Genomic DNA, 16,960 nt, shown 5'->3' with positions numbered 1-16,960 from the left:
TTGTAAGGTTGCACTCATCACACACAAAGTGCTTGCCACAAAGTGAACCACGATAACTCGCTGAGCTCGTCAAGGGGCATAAACCATCACGCGAACTCCGGTCGTCCTCACAGCGGCTTATGACTCGCCATCGAACGAAGACAGTCACCGCATCGCACACTTTCAGATGCACTTCTGGGGCCGTCTAGAACGCTTCTCCTTCCGATATTAGGAACTCACTTTGAAATCTAAATTGAAAACTCATTTCTTTAGAACAGCTTTTTGTGTTCAGTTTGTTGTCCTTCCCCCGCAACCTCCGATGAGCATGGCTAGTTACGTAAGGTACGAAAGAAGTTCCACATATATACGAACCAGAGCTAGCGATGAGAGACCTGGAGACAAGATAGTATAGTTTCGATTTAAAGCTTTCGTGACTGCAAGGATTCATCTTCTTTGGTTCTTTCGGTAAAGTCACGTAGAATGAGAATAAAATAATAAATTGATCAAATAAAATAACAATAAAATTCTCACGACGTTTCGGCCACAACACAAGCGGCCTTCATCAGGTGAAGGGACTGTCTGGAGGACAGCGCTGGAGCGAACACAGCCAAGCTCAGACCGCGGCCTTTAAGCTGTGTGAGAAGAAACAGAGCGCCTTGACAAAGGAATTAGCATAGAATTTAGCATTGAAATAGCTGAGTGATTAGCTTGTGACTGGTCACAGAAATGGCCATGTTAAAGTCAAAGCATACACATCCACAGAGGCACCCCTTGACAAAGGAATTAGCATAGAATTTAGCATTGAAATAGCTGAGTGATTAGTTTGACTGGTCACAGAAATGGCTATGTTAAAGTCAAAGCATACACATTCACAGAGGCACCTAGTACAAATCAAACAGGAGAATTTAGCATTGACTCTTAATACCTCTCACACCACGGTTAATGGTATGGTTTACAACATGGAGTATAACAGCGCCTCGCAGCTGTCTCTCTCCCCCTCCTCCGTTCCGACCATGGATGAACTTGTCCGTCTGAACGGGGCCCGTAGCTATCCGTGGTGCTAAAGTTGAGGGTAAGAATCCACCCATTTTTTCGCCATATAGCATTGTGATATATAACGACTTATTGTTGGTAGCTTAGCTGATTGGAGAATATATAGAGTTTATTGATAACATTGAGGTAATTTATATTTTAGTTTTTTATTGGTTTACTATATAGTATTCATTATATAGTGTAGTGTATACCCAGTTACTGTTAATAGCTCAGATGTGTAGACTCTGACTTTAACATAGCCATTTCTGTGACCAGTCACAAGCTAATCACTCAGTTATTTCAATGCTAAATTCTATGCTAATTCCTTTGTCAAGGAGTGCCTCTGTGGATGTGTATGCTTTGACTTTAACATAGCCATTTCTGTGCCCAGTCACAAGCTAATCACTCAGCTATTTCAATGCTAAATTCTATGCTAATTCCTTTGTCAAGGAGTGCCTCTGTGGATGTGTATGCTTTGACTTTAACATAACTATTTCTATGACCAGTCACAAGCTAATCCCTCAGTTATTTCAATGCTAAATTCTCCTGTTTGATTTGCACTAGGTGCCTCTGTAGATATGTAGGCTTTGACTTTAACATAGCCATTTCTGTGACCAGTCACAAGCTAATCACTCAGCTATTTCAATGCTAAATTCTATGCTAATTCCTTTGTCAAGGGGTGCCTCTGTGGATGTGTATGCTTTGACTTTAACATAGCCATTTCTGTGACCAGTCACAAGCTAATCACTCAGCTATTTCAATGCTAAATTCTATGCTAATCCCTTTGTCAAGGCGCTCTGTTTCTTCTCACACAGCTTAAAGGTCGCGATCTGAGCGTGGCTTTTTCGCTCCAGCGATGTCCTCCAGACAGTCTCGTCCCTTCACCTGATGAAGGCCGCTTGTGTTGTGGCCGAAACGTCGTGAGAATTTTATTGTGTTATTTTATTTTATCAATTTATTATTTTATTCTCATTCTACGTGACTTTACCGAAAGAACCAAAGAAGAGGATAGTATAGATTTGTGGGTACGTATCCAGAACGTTATGACATGGTGACGTCATAATGTTCTGTACACGCCACGATATGACGTCAAGATGCTGTGTGATGTCACGCGGCCGGCAGCACACACTGGTGTTATTATTACGTGGCCTGCGGGAAAATATAGATACAGAACCCTGCCATAATATAATAATAATAATATTCACATTATAAAACGCTTTTCGCGTCAAACTATCTCACAGTGCTGTAACATAAAACTAAAATGATTATACTCTTTGGTCATTTCGGTAAAGTCACGTAGGTAGAAATAAAATAAAACAACTAACGACGTTTCGATCGCAACACAAGCAATCTTCATCAGGAGTGGAAGAGAGGGGGGGGGCAGGGGGGCTGCGTGAGCGCTAGGGGGAGAAGAGTGAGGCTGGGGGGGGGGGAAGTGGGCGGGGCTAGAAGTGGGAGGGAGAGGGAGGGGGCAGGGGGACTGCGTGAGCCTTAACTGGTTGTGGTTGGAAACAACCACAACCAGTTAAGGCTTTTTTGATTTTGAATGAATTGAAGGTGAGTTACAGTGAGGGAAATAAGTATTTGATCCCCTGCTGATTTTGTACGTTTGCCCACTGACAAAGAAATGATCAGTCTATAATTTTAATGGTAGGTTTATTTGAACAGTGAGAGACAGAATAACAACAAAAAAATCCAGAAAAACGCATGTCAAAAATGTTATGAATTGATTTGCATTTTAATGAGGGAAATAAGTATTTGACCCCTCTGCAAAACATGACTTAGTACTTGGTGGCAAAACCCTTGTTGGCAATCACAGAGGTCAGACGTTTCTTGTAGTTGGCCACCAGGTTTGTACACATCTCAGGAGGGATTTTGTCCCACTCCTCTTTGCAGATCTTCTCCAAGTCATTAAGGTTTCGAGGCTGACGTTTGGCAACTCAAACCTTCAGCTCCCTCCACAGATTTTCTATGGGATTAAGGTCTGGAGACTGGCTAGGCCACTCCAGGACCTTAATGTGCTTCTTCTTGAGCCACTCCTTTGTTGCCTTGGCCGTGTGTTTTGGGTCATTGTCATGCTGGAATACCCATCCACGACCCATTTTCAATGCCCTGGCTGAGGGAAGGAGGTTCTCACCCAAGATTTGACGGTACATGGCCCCATCTATCGTCCCTTTGATGCGGTGAAGTTGTCCTGTCCCCTTAGCAGAAAAACACCCCCAAAGCATAATGTTTCCACCTCCATGTTTGACGGTGGGGATGGTGTTCTTGGGGTCATAGGCAGCATTCCTCCTCCTTCAAACACAGCGAGTTGAGTTGATGCCAAAGAGCTCCATTTTGGTCTCATATGACCACAACACTTTCACCCAGTTGTCCTCTGAATCATTCAGATGTTCATTGGCAAACTTCAGACGGGCATGTATATGTGCTTTCTTGAGCAGGGGGACCTTGCGGGTGCTGCAGGATTTCAGTCCTTCACGGCGTAGTGTGTTACCAATTGTTTTCTTGGTGACTATGGTCCCAGCTGCCTTGAGATCATTGACAAGATCCTCCCGTGTAGTTCTGGGCTGATTCCTCACAGTTCTCATGATCATTGCAACTCCACGAGGTGAGATCTTACATGGAGCCCCAGGCCAAGGGAGATTGACAGTTCTTTTGTGTTTCTTCCATTTGCGAATAATCGCACCAAATGTTGTCACCTGCTCACCAAGCTGCTTGGCAATGGTCTTGTAGCCCATTCCAGCCTTGTGTAGGTCTACAATCTTGTCCCTGACATCCTTGGAGAGCTCTTTGGTCTTGGCCATGGTGGAGAGTTTGGAATCTGATTGATTACTTCTGTGGACAGGTGTCTTTTATACAGGTAACAAGCTGAGATTAGGAGCACTCCCTTTAAGAGTGTGCTTCTAATCTCAGCTCGTTACCTGTATAAAAGACACCTGGTAGCCAGAAATCTTTCTGATTGAGAGGGGGTCAAATACTTATTTCCCTCATTAAAATGCCAATCAATTTATAACATTTTTGACGTGCGTTTTTCTGGATTTTCTTATTGTTATTCTGTCTCTCACTGTTCAAATAAACCTACCATTAAAATTGTAGACTGATCATTTCTTTGTCAGTGGGCAACCGTACAAAATCAGCAGGGAATCAAATACTTTTTTCCCTCACTGTAAATGCAGTGCTACAGTGACATGAAGTGAGATGTTTCATGACGTAGTTTTGTGCAGTAATCGCTGCCATTAATACAGCACAAGAGATTCACGCAAAATATCATATACCGAGGTTTTAATTTTTTTAAGTTAAGAAAAAAAATTTTACGTGCAACAATTCCTATAAATATTTATAATCACACAAGAAAACGTGAATGTGCATCTTCAATTTAACGTCAGTTAAGTACAGTGCTGCAGTGAAATGCAGTGTAGTGTTTGATGACATTCTCTCGTGCAAGATTCACTGCCATTAAATTTACACAAGATACTATTATTACTCGGCTCAATTTTTTTCGTAAATATTACAGCTTCTGTCCTAGGACGGGCAAAAGGCTAGTTTAGATATAATAATTATTATTATTCACACTCGTACACCCAGCAAAACGCGTTTATCGCTAGATGTGCTACAGGCTACACGGGAGCGCAATTTTATATTTGGTGCCACTCCGTCTGATTTTTTTTTTATTGAGGGACTGTGACATTGTCTTGGTGTGGTCTGGGACCGTCCTTGCTCGTTGTTTTGCTGCCTTTCCCGAGCTTGGAAATTGGTGTACTTATACAATTTTGTCTGGTGTACTTCCTACGCTTTACGCATGTTTGTAGCGATTTGCTTACATTTCCTATACTTTGCACTGCTATCGTATTTTTGCGTCGTTTTGTTGTTGTAACTTTATGAGTTGCCCCCGACTAGACATCTGCGAAAAAGAGATTCCATAGCTCGTTGGATTCCTCCTCCAGTCTAAAAAGGAAGATTCTGATTTTAATATCAAAAGCACTCGGCCCACCCAGGGTTCTTACCACTCTCCTGCGGAAAATAAACGGTCGGGCCTATCACCTGACCCGGTAATGATATTGCCCCGTTGTCTCTTTCTCCGCACGCAAGCCACGCGATGAACGAGGTCCCCGAGTGAGTATCCCTCACCATCGCCGACTCACGCCAATGCACGCCTGCCCGCGCGCACGCACGACAAAGCGCGGTTTTGCTCATCGCGGAATTCTCAGTTCCGTGGCTCAAAAAAACTCGGTAAAGTCATCACGTAGGTAGAAAAAATAATAGATCACGACGTTTCGATCGCAACACAAGCAATCGTCGTCAGCAGTTTTCTTGCCGTGGTTGTTTCACCTGATGACGAGTGCTTGTGTTGCGATCGAAACGTCGTGATCTATTCTTTTTTCTACCTACGTGTGATGACTTTTCCGAAAGTACCACAGAGGAGAGAGAAATTATTCCGGAGCGATGAGCATGAGCAAGCTGGGCGCGTACGTAACAACATCCACATCACAGCAACACGTGTTGGGATAAAGCTACCAAATGGGCGCCGGGGTGGCGAGATGTTATCTCTCTCTCTCTCTCTCGACCCTGACGCCTGTGATATGTAGAGTTTGCGCTCTCTCCGTGGCTGCGCGGATTTTTTCTCCGGGTCCTCCGGTTTTCCCCTCCACATTTAGAATCAACGTGCGTTCAGAGTATTTGGCTGCTCTAAATTTCCAAACGAAAAGCCATTTTGTTGAGGCTATAATATGTGGCCAGGTCGCTTCTGAAAAAGAGCGTTATATAGCTCAGTGGGCCTTACCTGGTAAAGTAAAAACTAATTTTAGTTTAATAAGTTTAGTTTTCTTCGGCTTCATCGGAATTCAGTTCCTGAAGAAGCTCCCAGCACGCGGGGCGAAACGTCGGAACAATACGGCGGGCGGCACGTGGCACGACCGGCAGACGCATCAGAGAGCCGGACAAGCCTCGCTTGTCCGGCTCTCTGATGCATCACGAAAGCTTCAAATCAATAATTTCTCTCTTTCCTCTTAAGTCTCGATTTCACGGACTATGCAGCAGACCAGAGGTGAGTTAGCTCCCCACCTTGGCGCCCGTCCCATTCGCATGACCGTGTCATTTCCTGTCACCACCGCTGTCATCATAATCATCATCCGCCATCATCACCGCCGTCATCTACTTTGATTTCAACCAACAAAAGTACCGCATGCGATGAATGCATGCGGTTTGTGTCATTTATAGTTGGACTTTCCCTCCGAAAGTGACTGGTAACAAGGCAGCCAGTCGGGCTGGTTCCAGACGTTTCCCCCCACTGTGAAAATGTCAGTCTGGTGGACTGAGCCCTGAACATGCGTGGAGGAATCGACGAATGAAGTTGATGGTAACCATGGTAATAGCACCAGAATAGTTATAAGGAAGTGACTGACCACTAGTGAGTGACCAAAGTAAATCGGCGAGTGCTGGGTCATCAATCAACCCTGATTGCTGTTGGTCGAAATGTGTTAATGTTTGGCCATTTCCGTACCAACGGAAACCTCCACAAAAACAGCCACAGTTTTGACGAACTCCTTTTCACGAATAAATTCGTGAACGCGATTCAAAACTCAATCCCCCCCCCCCCCCCCCCCCATGCATGAACCCCCTTCCTCCAGTGACAAGGCCCAGAAATCAAACTACTTCGAGATGAGCGTGCGTACGGACGCGACGCAAGGCCTCATCCTGTGGGTGGGGAAGGGGACGGAGCGCGCCGACTATCTGGCCATCGCCATCGTCAATGGCTACATCCAGATGACCTACGACCTGGGCTCGCGATCCGTGACCCTCACCTCCACCGTCATGGTGAACACCAGCAGATGGGTGCGGATCAAGGCCGTCAGGTATTGTGATTTGATCCGGGTTCACGTGTGGTCCTTTTTTTGGGGGGGGGGGGGGGGGGCTTCTTTATCATTTTGTGTTCCTTTCTCGGGCGCATTCCGATCGCGAAGTCGGCGCCGACATCACGAGACCAGCAATTGTCGGTGGCGCCGGCTCGCCGACCGGCAGCCCTCCAGCTCGTGTCTGTGGTTCCTGCTCGCCGATCGTGATGCACAAATGGAAAAATGAAAACCCTCCGGTAGTGTGTGATTGTGGTCGTCCGGAACAGACCGTACAACGTATAACCACGCAATCCCCCGATCCGCAAATACGAAAGGAACATCGCGGCGATTCACTCCGCTGCTCCTGACGCGGTTGTCTGGTTTGACCACCTGAATGTGAAATTGTAGTTGTTGCTCTGCGTCGGCATCAGAAGCCCTACGATAGAAGAGATGTGATTGTGAGAGATGCCATTTGCACGAATGACGATGACAAGGCTGTATGAAATTAATCAAGGGGCTATTATCATAATTGTTCATTATTACTGGTTATCTTTTCTGATGAGTTTCCTGTGCGTACGCGGGGCAGGGACAAGCGTGAGGGCTCCCTGCAGGTGGACAACGAGGCGGCGGTGATGGCCACGTCGCCGTTCAAAGCCACGCTGCTTGACACGGACGGCACCTTTTGGCTGGGTGAGTGCGCAGCACGCACCATGAATAGCCTAAGGACGGTGATGCCTCCGAAGCTAAACTAAAACCAAACTTTTTATTTTACTAGCTAAGGCCCATTGAGCTATGTAGTTCCTTTCCAGAAGCGACCTGGCCGCAAACGATAGCTTAATAAAGTGGCTTATCACGTGGAAATGTATAGCAGCCAAATGCTCAAAACGCACGTTGATTCTGAATGCGAAATGAAAAACTGGAGAACCCGGTGAAAAATCCATGCCACCACGGGGGAGAGAGGCACACAAACTCCAAATATACAGCAAGCATCATGGTAGGGATCCAACCCACGATCTGTTACATACCAGTCGAGGTAGTTAACATCTCGCCTCCTGGTTCTACGGCCGCCTTAACTTCATGTCGAACTGATTGAAATTACAAGCGGGTATAACGTCGTGACCGTTTGGTTTCGGCGTGTAACAAATGTACCTCCCTTTTGACGTTCGAGGATCTGTCTGTGATTCACGGTCGTGATCTGATTTGAAAATCGAGCTGATTTCTTTCCTGGGCATTGTAGTAAATGCCGACTCTCGCTGTGACCGGCGTGGCAGAAAAAAAACAACCCCCACCCCATGTGCGCCCCCACGAGAAGTGAGCATGCCTAGATCAAGCGGGTATCTTGACAAAGGGCTTCAAATTATTCGTAATGCTTTACTAGAACTAAGAATATTTGGTGGGAGTGGGTGATTCCCGACCCATGGCCGAAATCAGCAGGCGAGTGGTACCTGATTGGGTCCTGGGCGCTCACCGTTTCACCAACCCACACGAACCAGCGTGAAGTATGGTCAAAATGACCTGCATGGCATGGGCCCTCATAAATGATCACTAACGTACTGATGATTATTTAATAATAAAGTAGTTCATTGATAATAATTATTAATTCCACGACCCACCGACGCAGGCGGCATGAGGAAGCCTCCCCAGAACCTGCGTCTGCCCAAGGCCTACAGCACAGGCTTCGTGGGCTGCATCCGCGACATGGTGGTCGACCTCAAGGAGCTGCACATCGAGGCGGACGCCGTCAACAAGCCCAAGATCTCGCACTGCACGGGGAAGTGAGCAACCGCCGTCCACGGACTGCCACCTCCGCTGCTACCACCGCCATTGCCACCGCGGTCACCAGGGCGCCGCGCCGTTCCTCGGCGCCTCGACCTCGCGAAGCTTCGTCCCCCGCCGTTGATTCCGATGCGACTCTCGCTCGAACCGATGCCGAGCTTGACGCGACGGTTTTGACGGGCAAGGGAGAGGACGGGGGAGGCGGCGCGGCCGTGAAAGAGCTTGCGCTTTTGTCGTGCGTTCGTTTGAAAGCATCGTCACGTCGCGTCGGAGCGGCCACCGAGGCGATTCGCGCAGCCCTGCGGTTGTTGTGGCCCGTTTGCAGGGCGGCTTTTTCTTGGGGTTCACCAACACGTGAGCCGTGGTTTTTTGCGACGCGCCGTGACTTCCGCTGTCGGTTAATGTTTTCTTCGTGGGGAAATAGGAGGGAGGACACTACAGATGTATGTGCAGCTTTAAGGGAGCCTCTTGGCTTCAAGGCTTGCGGCAAAGTTACCGCTTGAACCGAAACGAGTGAATATATGGTATTTTATTAAATGCGTCTGCAAGGTTTGGTCATGTTCAGACAGGTTATTATATTAATAAATAAAAAATATAATGACTCATAATTACAGTATTGTGTAATCGGCAATTGATATAAGTGTTATCAAAGATTTAATGTTTAACATCGTAGTCGACATTTATTTTTATCATCATTGTGATGAAAAAAATTCCACTGCGTAAAGTCACCGATCTTTTCCAAAGGCTATCGTACCATTTTGTGACGTTTAGAAATGTAATTTGGCACTTTAAAGAGAAAACATTGGTTTAAAATAACTGTCCAACTTTAACTTGTGCAGGTCGCCTCGGAATGTTGTGCTTTATTTGCACTCTTGAAATACGAAATGTCTTCAAATTCGTTTTTCGTTGTGGAATAATGTGGTGACTTAATTTTATTCATTCTTTTTTTTACATTATCCATCGTCAACCTCTTACTATGAATGCTTTAACAGTGGTCCTGAGATGCGGTCGCATTTTGACGCCAGGCCAATCCAAATTTTATTGCAAATTGTATTGTATAGTATCAGTGATGGTGGCGCTATTTCCTTTGGGCAGCTTCACTTTGGAGGCCTATCGTTCACATTTGAGAGAAGAATCGGTGCTGCTCATATCGACTAAAGGTCTCATGGCGCGAGGTCCTTTACCTCAACTAAACTATAAACTAAAACTGATTTTTTTTATTTGATCAGGTAAGGCCCACTGAGCTATATAGCTGTTTTTCAGAAGCGACCTGGCTACGTGGAAAATTATATCAGCCAAATACTCGAAACGCATGTATCTTGAATATGGAGGGAAAAACCGGAGAACGCGGAGAAAAATCCACATGACCACGGGGAGAACATGCAAACTCCAAATATACAGGCATCATGGTCAGGATCGAATCTACGATCTCCTGTATGCCAGGCAAGGAAGTTAACATCTCGCCACCGCAGTGCCCATTGATCAGTCCAATAGCAGCTAAACCATCACCGCTTGAGTTATCCACATTCTCTGTTCTCCAAGTATAGTGCTCTGTTTTCCTCGGCCAAATAGGCCGCTGCCGTGTGTCTTCGATGTTTGTTTGGCCACTTACATTTGGCAGGACTTGCTGGACCTCCGTTCATGATCCTCTGTGGCCGCAGGTGGAAATGCATCAAACCTAAATTGCAGTAAGATGTTCTTTGTGACTTGGAATCCAGGAAGGGGAGGATACTAGTGCTTTGAGAGAGACATTTAAGAGAGACGTGACCTGACGAATTTGCGGGGTGACATTAAACGCTGCCAAAACATTGGGAGATTTGTGGAAACTGATAAATGCTGGAAAAAGAAAATTACTGGGCCAAACTCACTGTGCTTATTCTGTTCCACGCGCTTTGTTGCCCATAAACCGCTCGGCGGGTGTGTTTGTCACCTAAACATTCACTGCCTTTGTGGGGGAAACAAACCTTCATGGATACCAAACTTGGATGCAGCGAAAAATCACAATACATCCTCTATTATAAACCTTTAAATCGAAAAGCGAAAGTATTCAAGAATATTTAAGTATTGTTTCATGAAAACGCCTGAAAAAAGGTCACGTGACTTTTCTTGAGGCATCTTAAATAATGGGAACCAATGAGATTGTAAATGTTGTGGATTTGCTCTCCAAGACCCCAGTGTGCTGCACTAGAAACGAATTGGCATGTTCTGTTTACGTGACAAATCTTACTAATTGGCTGTCGGGTGGTGGCGGGTTTAACGACACATATTTTACAAGATCTAACCCCAAAAAAATATTATTGATGATATTCGTTGCGAAAGCCCACAACGTGTTAAACTAGCTTGTACAAATTCTTTGGGTCTTTCGGTAAAGTCACGTAGATAGGTTCGTTGTTTTTTTGTTATTTTCTTTGAACCTATCTACGTGACTTTACCGAAAGACCCAAATAATATAAATTCCTGCAGTCACGAAAGCTTTAAGTCAAGATTTAGCTTGTACAAGTGAAAATTCAAAGAACGCCCGGCATACAATTGCGGAAACACCGCCTAAGACCGTCGACCACACGTTAAACCAACGTGACATTCAGCGGAGGCATTCAAGCAATCTTAAGCCATTTCCGAACTAATCTGGGCAGTGCAGCAAGCGGGTTCCTGACAGCATAGTTTAAGCGTCTCCGTGTGTAGCTTTTTTTACCCATGAACACGAATTTCCTCCCGAGTGCGAAAAAAAAAGCCAACGTCAAATAGACCCGGCAATAATATTTCCAGACAATCATCTTTGAGGCTCATTCCTGTGTAAGATGAGAAAAAAAAAATCGTTCGATTATGGTACGCATCAACATCGTGCCGGCAGATTGTTTAATCTCGCCCATACTTTGTTCAGACACAAAGATGCGTCACGCAACATTTATTTTTATTCCCTCCCTGCCCTGCTCAAACTCCCTCCCATCATCTCATTTCCGAATTTTGTATAGCCTTGCTCGTTGCAACAAACGTGCTTCATTCTTATCTGTATGATTATCCTTCTGAGTTTTAGTTGCCTTGTCTGTTGCCGTGTTGTCAGGACTTTGGGTCTGTGCTCAGCCAACTGCGAAGGAGAGCAAGTCAAAATAACGAGCGGTGTGTTGTAGACACGCATAGGCTGCGTATCTTGAGCCGTCCGACGTGAGTTGCAACTAGAAAAGGGTGCATCGTTGTTTTTCGTGAAAAGCGAACAATGAAAATTATTTCCATGTTATATTGAATGTGGTTTAATTTTGATTGAGTATAAATGCCATTTTTCATGCTTGCATTACAGTATATTTATTTTTTTAACTTTTTGTATATGATTTTTTTTTATTGATGCTTTAAATTAACTTTAAATGGACCAGAGAACTCACCTTTGGGGGGGGGGGGGTTTAGCCAGCCTAAAGAATGCCCTTCAAAGTTCACAGGTCAAGAATATAGACGCTGGTGTGCGGGTATAACAAGATACTTTTTTTTAAAAGAAATACATCTACGTATTCATTTATGTACGCAGATATAAATATCACATTAACGTCATAGGTCAACACCCGCACTGTATCTGTGGTATGAAAGGTGTGCGTTTGCCACCAATGGATTGGTAGAGTGCCCTGTCTAATGAGTAACGACGTGGTACAGAATGGTTCGCAGAGGCGGTTTGAATACGGAGAAGTTGCTCCCTGTGATGGGCAAAGTGGCATGGACTGTTCGGACTGTTGAGACCTTGTTTTAAAACAACAACTACAACAAAAACGAATTAAATTAATGCGACTCGTTGCAAGCGTTCGTATACCAATTTAGCTTGCATGGAGCACGTTGACAGGTCAGACTGCAGGTCTATGTGACCAGCAGTCAGAGTAAACGCCACGAATGTTGGTGTAGGAGATAGGAATTTTGGCCCAAGTAACAAGCATCATTTTGTAGGCGACACTTTTTTGTTGGGATGGGTGCCGACGGTGCTGTCTTGCACCGCTGTAAACCAGCAACTTGAATCCGAGGTTCGTGGGATCGCACAAAAATTGGAACCGTGACTCTAGTGGGATGCTAACCCGCAGGGAAGAATAGACACGGGTGGTAACAGCAAGTAGGTTGCCAGCAGGCTACTTTTGTCGAGTAGAGTTAAAATAATCTTCCCAGTGGCTCTAAAATTTCTGCGCACGCGCGAGAACTCGGAAAAAGGAATTGGTTAAACTTGACTTTTAAAAATAGACTTCAAGCTTACTGAGTGAATAATGGATCACCCATCGTGGAAAATGCGATACACGCGGATTATAAAATCATTAACTTTACCGATGCCAGTGTGTAAGAATTAATTTAATACACGGCGATGATATTTTTGTTGGTGTTCGTTTGTTGTTGTCATTTGAGGACACGGTGCGACATTTAGGCTTGAATTAGTAACTAACCCTTAGGAGTGGGGGTTCTTTCCGCTTGGTGAAATTGTGTACAAACCTTCTCCGTGCATGATTAATGAATGTGTAAATGTTCCGCTGTACGAGCGAGCCCATTGGGCCATTGGGCTCGCTGTGCGCGCGTGTATGTGGAGGAGGCATTCGTGAATACAGAAGGACCTTTCCATAACATATAGGCCCTCTATTGTGTCCGGTCTACCTGTGGTTTTTGTTGTCTCAAACGTGTCTCTGGTTTTTTTGTAATACAATATGCGATTGTATATTATATATCCCTCGGAGTTATGTGCGAGAAATTAAATGTTTTTTTTTTATCTTCACAATTCCGTATGTAGCGCATCCGATTAGCACGGTTGACTACGTACGGTGTGTAAGAATTTCAACATACATACAAAACTAAAACTTAAATTTCCAAGGCGAATTACAACAGAGAGTTCGGCATCCATTTTGGGTGGTGGTGGTGGTGGCCGTGGTAAAAGAGTCAAGGGAAGGAATTAAATAGACAAGAGGGGCCCCCAACACGATAACAACCCCCCGGCACCCCTCTACAGGAATCTGGAATTTCTGCCACTGGTTCGAGTCAACGAACCCCGACGTGCATCGCCCCATATTTTCACGCTAGCAGGAAGGACGGCAATTTAACATTGTAGTCGTGATGTACGCGTGCCCTTTTTGAATTATTAAGCGGTCCCTTTGAGTTGTAGATTAAATGTGTGCACCACACAGGGTTCTATAAATACGCGACCGGGTCTCATGGGGCCGATGGGGTCGGTGGGGATGGCCGGGGTCACCGTAAGAGGCATTTAATTTAAAGAGCGCCCTTGCAATCGATCTCGTGGCCACGATCGAAAGGCTGCACCAGCTACTGCCAAGCTAAACTTGTCGCGCCAGACTGAAAGGGCAAAGGTTAAGTGCCTCGTCCAGAGAGGGAGCTGGCGCAGTCCATTGTGTCTGAGTGACTTAAATTCTCAGCGAATGAAAATTATGTTTCGTCTTAAATCATTAATGTTTATCATTCATGCGAACACCTGGGAATTCCCCGGGAAGAGCTCGAGTCTGTAGCTATGACCCTCACCAGGACAAGCGGACTGAGAAACGAACGAACGGAATGAAAAATTACCGTTGCGTAAAGGAATATGACACCCTAAAAACAAAAATGCTTATCTTGTAGATATGAGCTGGCAGAGGTTTTTTTTAGCTTGGTTTAGGGTAAAACAGTTTAATTATAATATTCGGCACGAGTTGGATAACATAATACATGTAGAGGGCAGTACGTACAGCAAGTCGGTTTATGTACAGGAAACTGTGAGCGTTATTTCTTGCTCCACACATCAAGTTATGGTGATGAAGAATCCTATCGGAATTATTTCAGACCGGTGCATCCACCACGTGTTAGAAGACAGCTCGTGGAAGGAGATATCCCAGAACTACAGGTGACCTGGCGAGATGTTAACTACCTCGCCTGGCATACAGGAGGTTGTTGGCTCGATCTCGACCCTGATGCCTGTATATTTGGAGTTTGCATGTTCTCTCCGTGGTCGCGTTGATTTTTTTTTTTATGGGCGCTCCGGTTTTTCCCTCTACGTTTAGAATCAACGTCACGCGTTTAAAGTATTTGGCTGCTACTCGTAGTTTTTTTCGGTAAAGTCACGTATAAATAAGAAATAATAAAATAACATAATAGCGTACGACGTTTCGGTTGCAACACAAGCAGCCATCATCAGGTACAGAAGAGCTCAATTTGGGAGAGAGGGGAAACACATAACCTCAGATGTATATACAGACACCCAAGTAGGGGGAACTAACACAGATACAACAGGGGACACAAAGAGAGAAGCATACCAGACAAACAGGGTTTAGCATGGATGCCTGTGTGTGTGTGTGGTCTGTATTTTGAGTTTCATACTTAACTTGCAATTTAGCAATCTTTGAAATAACGTGGTCAACCGGACTACGCGTTAATTGTGTTTTGACCGACCGTCTGTGTTGCTTTACATGGTTCCAAAAATTTTGCTAAACCCTGTTTGTCTGGTGTGCTTCTCTCTCTGTGTCCCCTGTTGTATCTGTGTCAGTTACCCCTACTTGGGTGTCTGTATATACATCTGAGGTTATGTGTTTCCCCTCTCTCCCAAATTTAGCTCTTCTGTACCTGATGATGGCTACTTGTGTTGCAACCGAAACGTCGTACGTTATTATTTTATTTTATTATTTCTTATTTATTCGTGACTTTACCAAAAAATCAAAGAGTAATGCCTGCAGTCACGAAAGCTTCAAATCAAGTCTATTTGGCTGCTATAAATTTCCACATGATGATAAGCCACTTCGTTGAGGGATCATTTGTGGTCAAGTCGCTTCAGAAAAAAAGCTATATAGCTCAGTGGGCCTTACCTGGTCAAATTAAAAATAGTTTTTAGTTTATGAGAGGCAGGTTTGTATGTCGTACGACATTAATATGCCCACACGGAGGCGTCTGATGTCGTGGCAGGGGGCACGCACGATTATTTGATGGTGCCGATGTGTTGTTGGCAGTGGTGTAACACCAATACAGTCACAGTGGATTGATTGATAAGTGACAAGATTTCCCAACGTGACTGGATGGATCCATTCACGTTAGGGTATAAGATTACTTTTCTCGGGGTCATCCTCTACGCGTAAATGGAGGGCATTTTTCATCCATTATTGTGTTGGTAGATTTAGTGAATTTTTTTCGGTACGTAATTAAATCGCACCTTCTAACGCAACTTCCGTGACTTTCACGCGATTTTCTGCTGAACCACAACATTATGTGCACGTGTAACTTGCAGACCGAACGGGTCTGAAGCAACCATTAATAAGTAACTGCAGGCACACGATAAGCATTTAATATTTGGGGCCGTCCATAAATGACGTCACGCACCTGGGGGGGGGGCAGACATTTGTGACGATGTTTGACGAGGGGTGGGGGTTTGAGAAATGTGACGTCACATCAAAATGCGCAACTTTAAATAAATATAGAATTTTGATTTAAAGCTTTCGTGACTGCAGTAATTCATATTCTTAGTTTTTTCGGTAAAGTCACGTTGAAGAGAAAAACAACAAAATAACAAAATATATATAAAACAATAAAAAATTCTCACGACGTTTCGACCATAACTCAAACGGTCATCATCAGGTGTGTCGGTTTGCATAAATTTATTTTGAAAACGGCATGTTTATTTATATATATAAAAAAATAACGTTTGCGTCACGCGCAACGATGGCAGTTTGCCAGGACTAGTCCATCTATTTTTTGAAAAGAGGAGGGGGGAGACGAAATTTGTTTTTATGTATGCTGTCTGAAAGGCACTGTAAGCGTGAACAATCAATCAAGAACTGAAATGATTTATCAAATCTTTCCAATGATTGCTAAGATAGAATCCATCTTCTCGGTTGAAATTGTCTCTGTGTTTGTATATGTGGATAGCCTCATGAACGAATCTCTCATGGAAGCCAGATGGCTTACAAAGAACCTCCGTCTTGGAAAAGTCAATGGCATGTGAGCCTACTGAATTAGAACAATGATCTGCTACGGCCGAGGTGTTGGTCCTACCGTGTTTAAGGTCTGCTTTATGTTCACGAATGCGGTCCGAGATATGGCGTTTGGTTTCTCCAATGTAACTACTACCACAGAGGCAACTTAGTTTGTAGACACCAGGGTATTGTATGTCCGGAATCACATCTTTTACAGACGGAACCAGATCACGGATTTTATGTAATGTGTTGAAACGGACCTGGATCTTGTGTTTATTCAAGATTTTGGAGATCTTTTTTGTGATCCCAGCAATGTAGGGTAAAGTGATGGTTTTGAAAGGCTCCTCAAGAGGGTTCTTCTTCATGGTTTGAGTGATAGCTTTGCGGATTGTATAGTCGGAGTAACCATTAGCCCTAAGAGCTTGGTGTACGTGCTTGAGTTCA

The 16,960-nt window shown here is 44.6% G+C and overlaps 1 protein-coding gene across 6 annotated transcripts in view; it reads left to right on the top strand.

The window, feature by feature from the left end:
• Positions 1 to 13,219, top strand: part of LOC116950497 (agrin-like) — a 111,688-nt gene extending 98,469 nt beyond the window's left edge. For 4 of the 6 annotated variants that reach the window (XM_032968296.2, XM_032968297.2, XM_032968293.2 and 1 more), the window contains 5 exons: positions 5,101 to 5,124; positions 6,023 to 6,055; positions 6,639 to 6,863; positions 7,429 to 7,532; positions 8,464 to 13,219. In XM_032968296.2, coding sequence (XP_032824187.2) covers positions 5,101 to 5,124; positions 6,023 to 6,055; positions 6,639 to 6,863; positions 7,429 to 7,532; positions 8,464 to 8,621 — 544 coding nt within the window. In that variant the 3' untranslated portion in view covers positions 8,622 to 13,219. The remainder of the gene's footprint in view (positions 1 to 5,100; positions 5,125 to 6,022; positions 6,056 to 6,638; positions 6,864 to 7,428; positions 7,533 to 8,463) is intronic. The other 2 variants (XM_032968298.2, XM_032968299.2) reach the window with 2 other exon arrangements.
• Positions 13,220 to 16,960: the final 3,741 nt, after the last annotated feature.

The sequence above is a fragment of the Petromyzon marinus genome, chromosome 39, assembly GCF_048934315.1.
Source record: "Petromyzon marinus isolate PM22_M1 ecotype Great Lakes invasive population chromosome 39, UKy_Petmar_22M1.pri1.0, whole genome shotgun sequence".
Classification (NCBI taxonomy): domain Eukaryota; kingdom Metazoa; phylum Chordata; class Hyperoartia; order Petromyzontiformes; family Petromyzontidae; genus Petromyzon; species Petromyzon marinus.
This window is presented reverse-complemented; position numbering and strand designations above follow the sequence as displayed.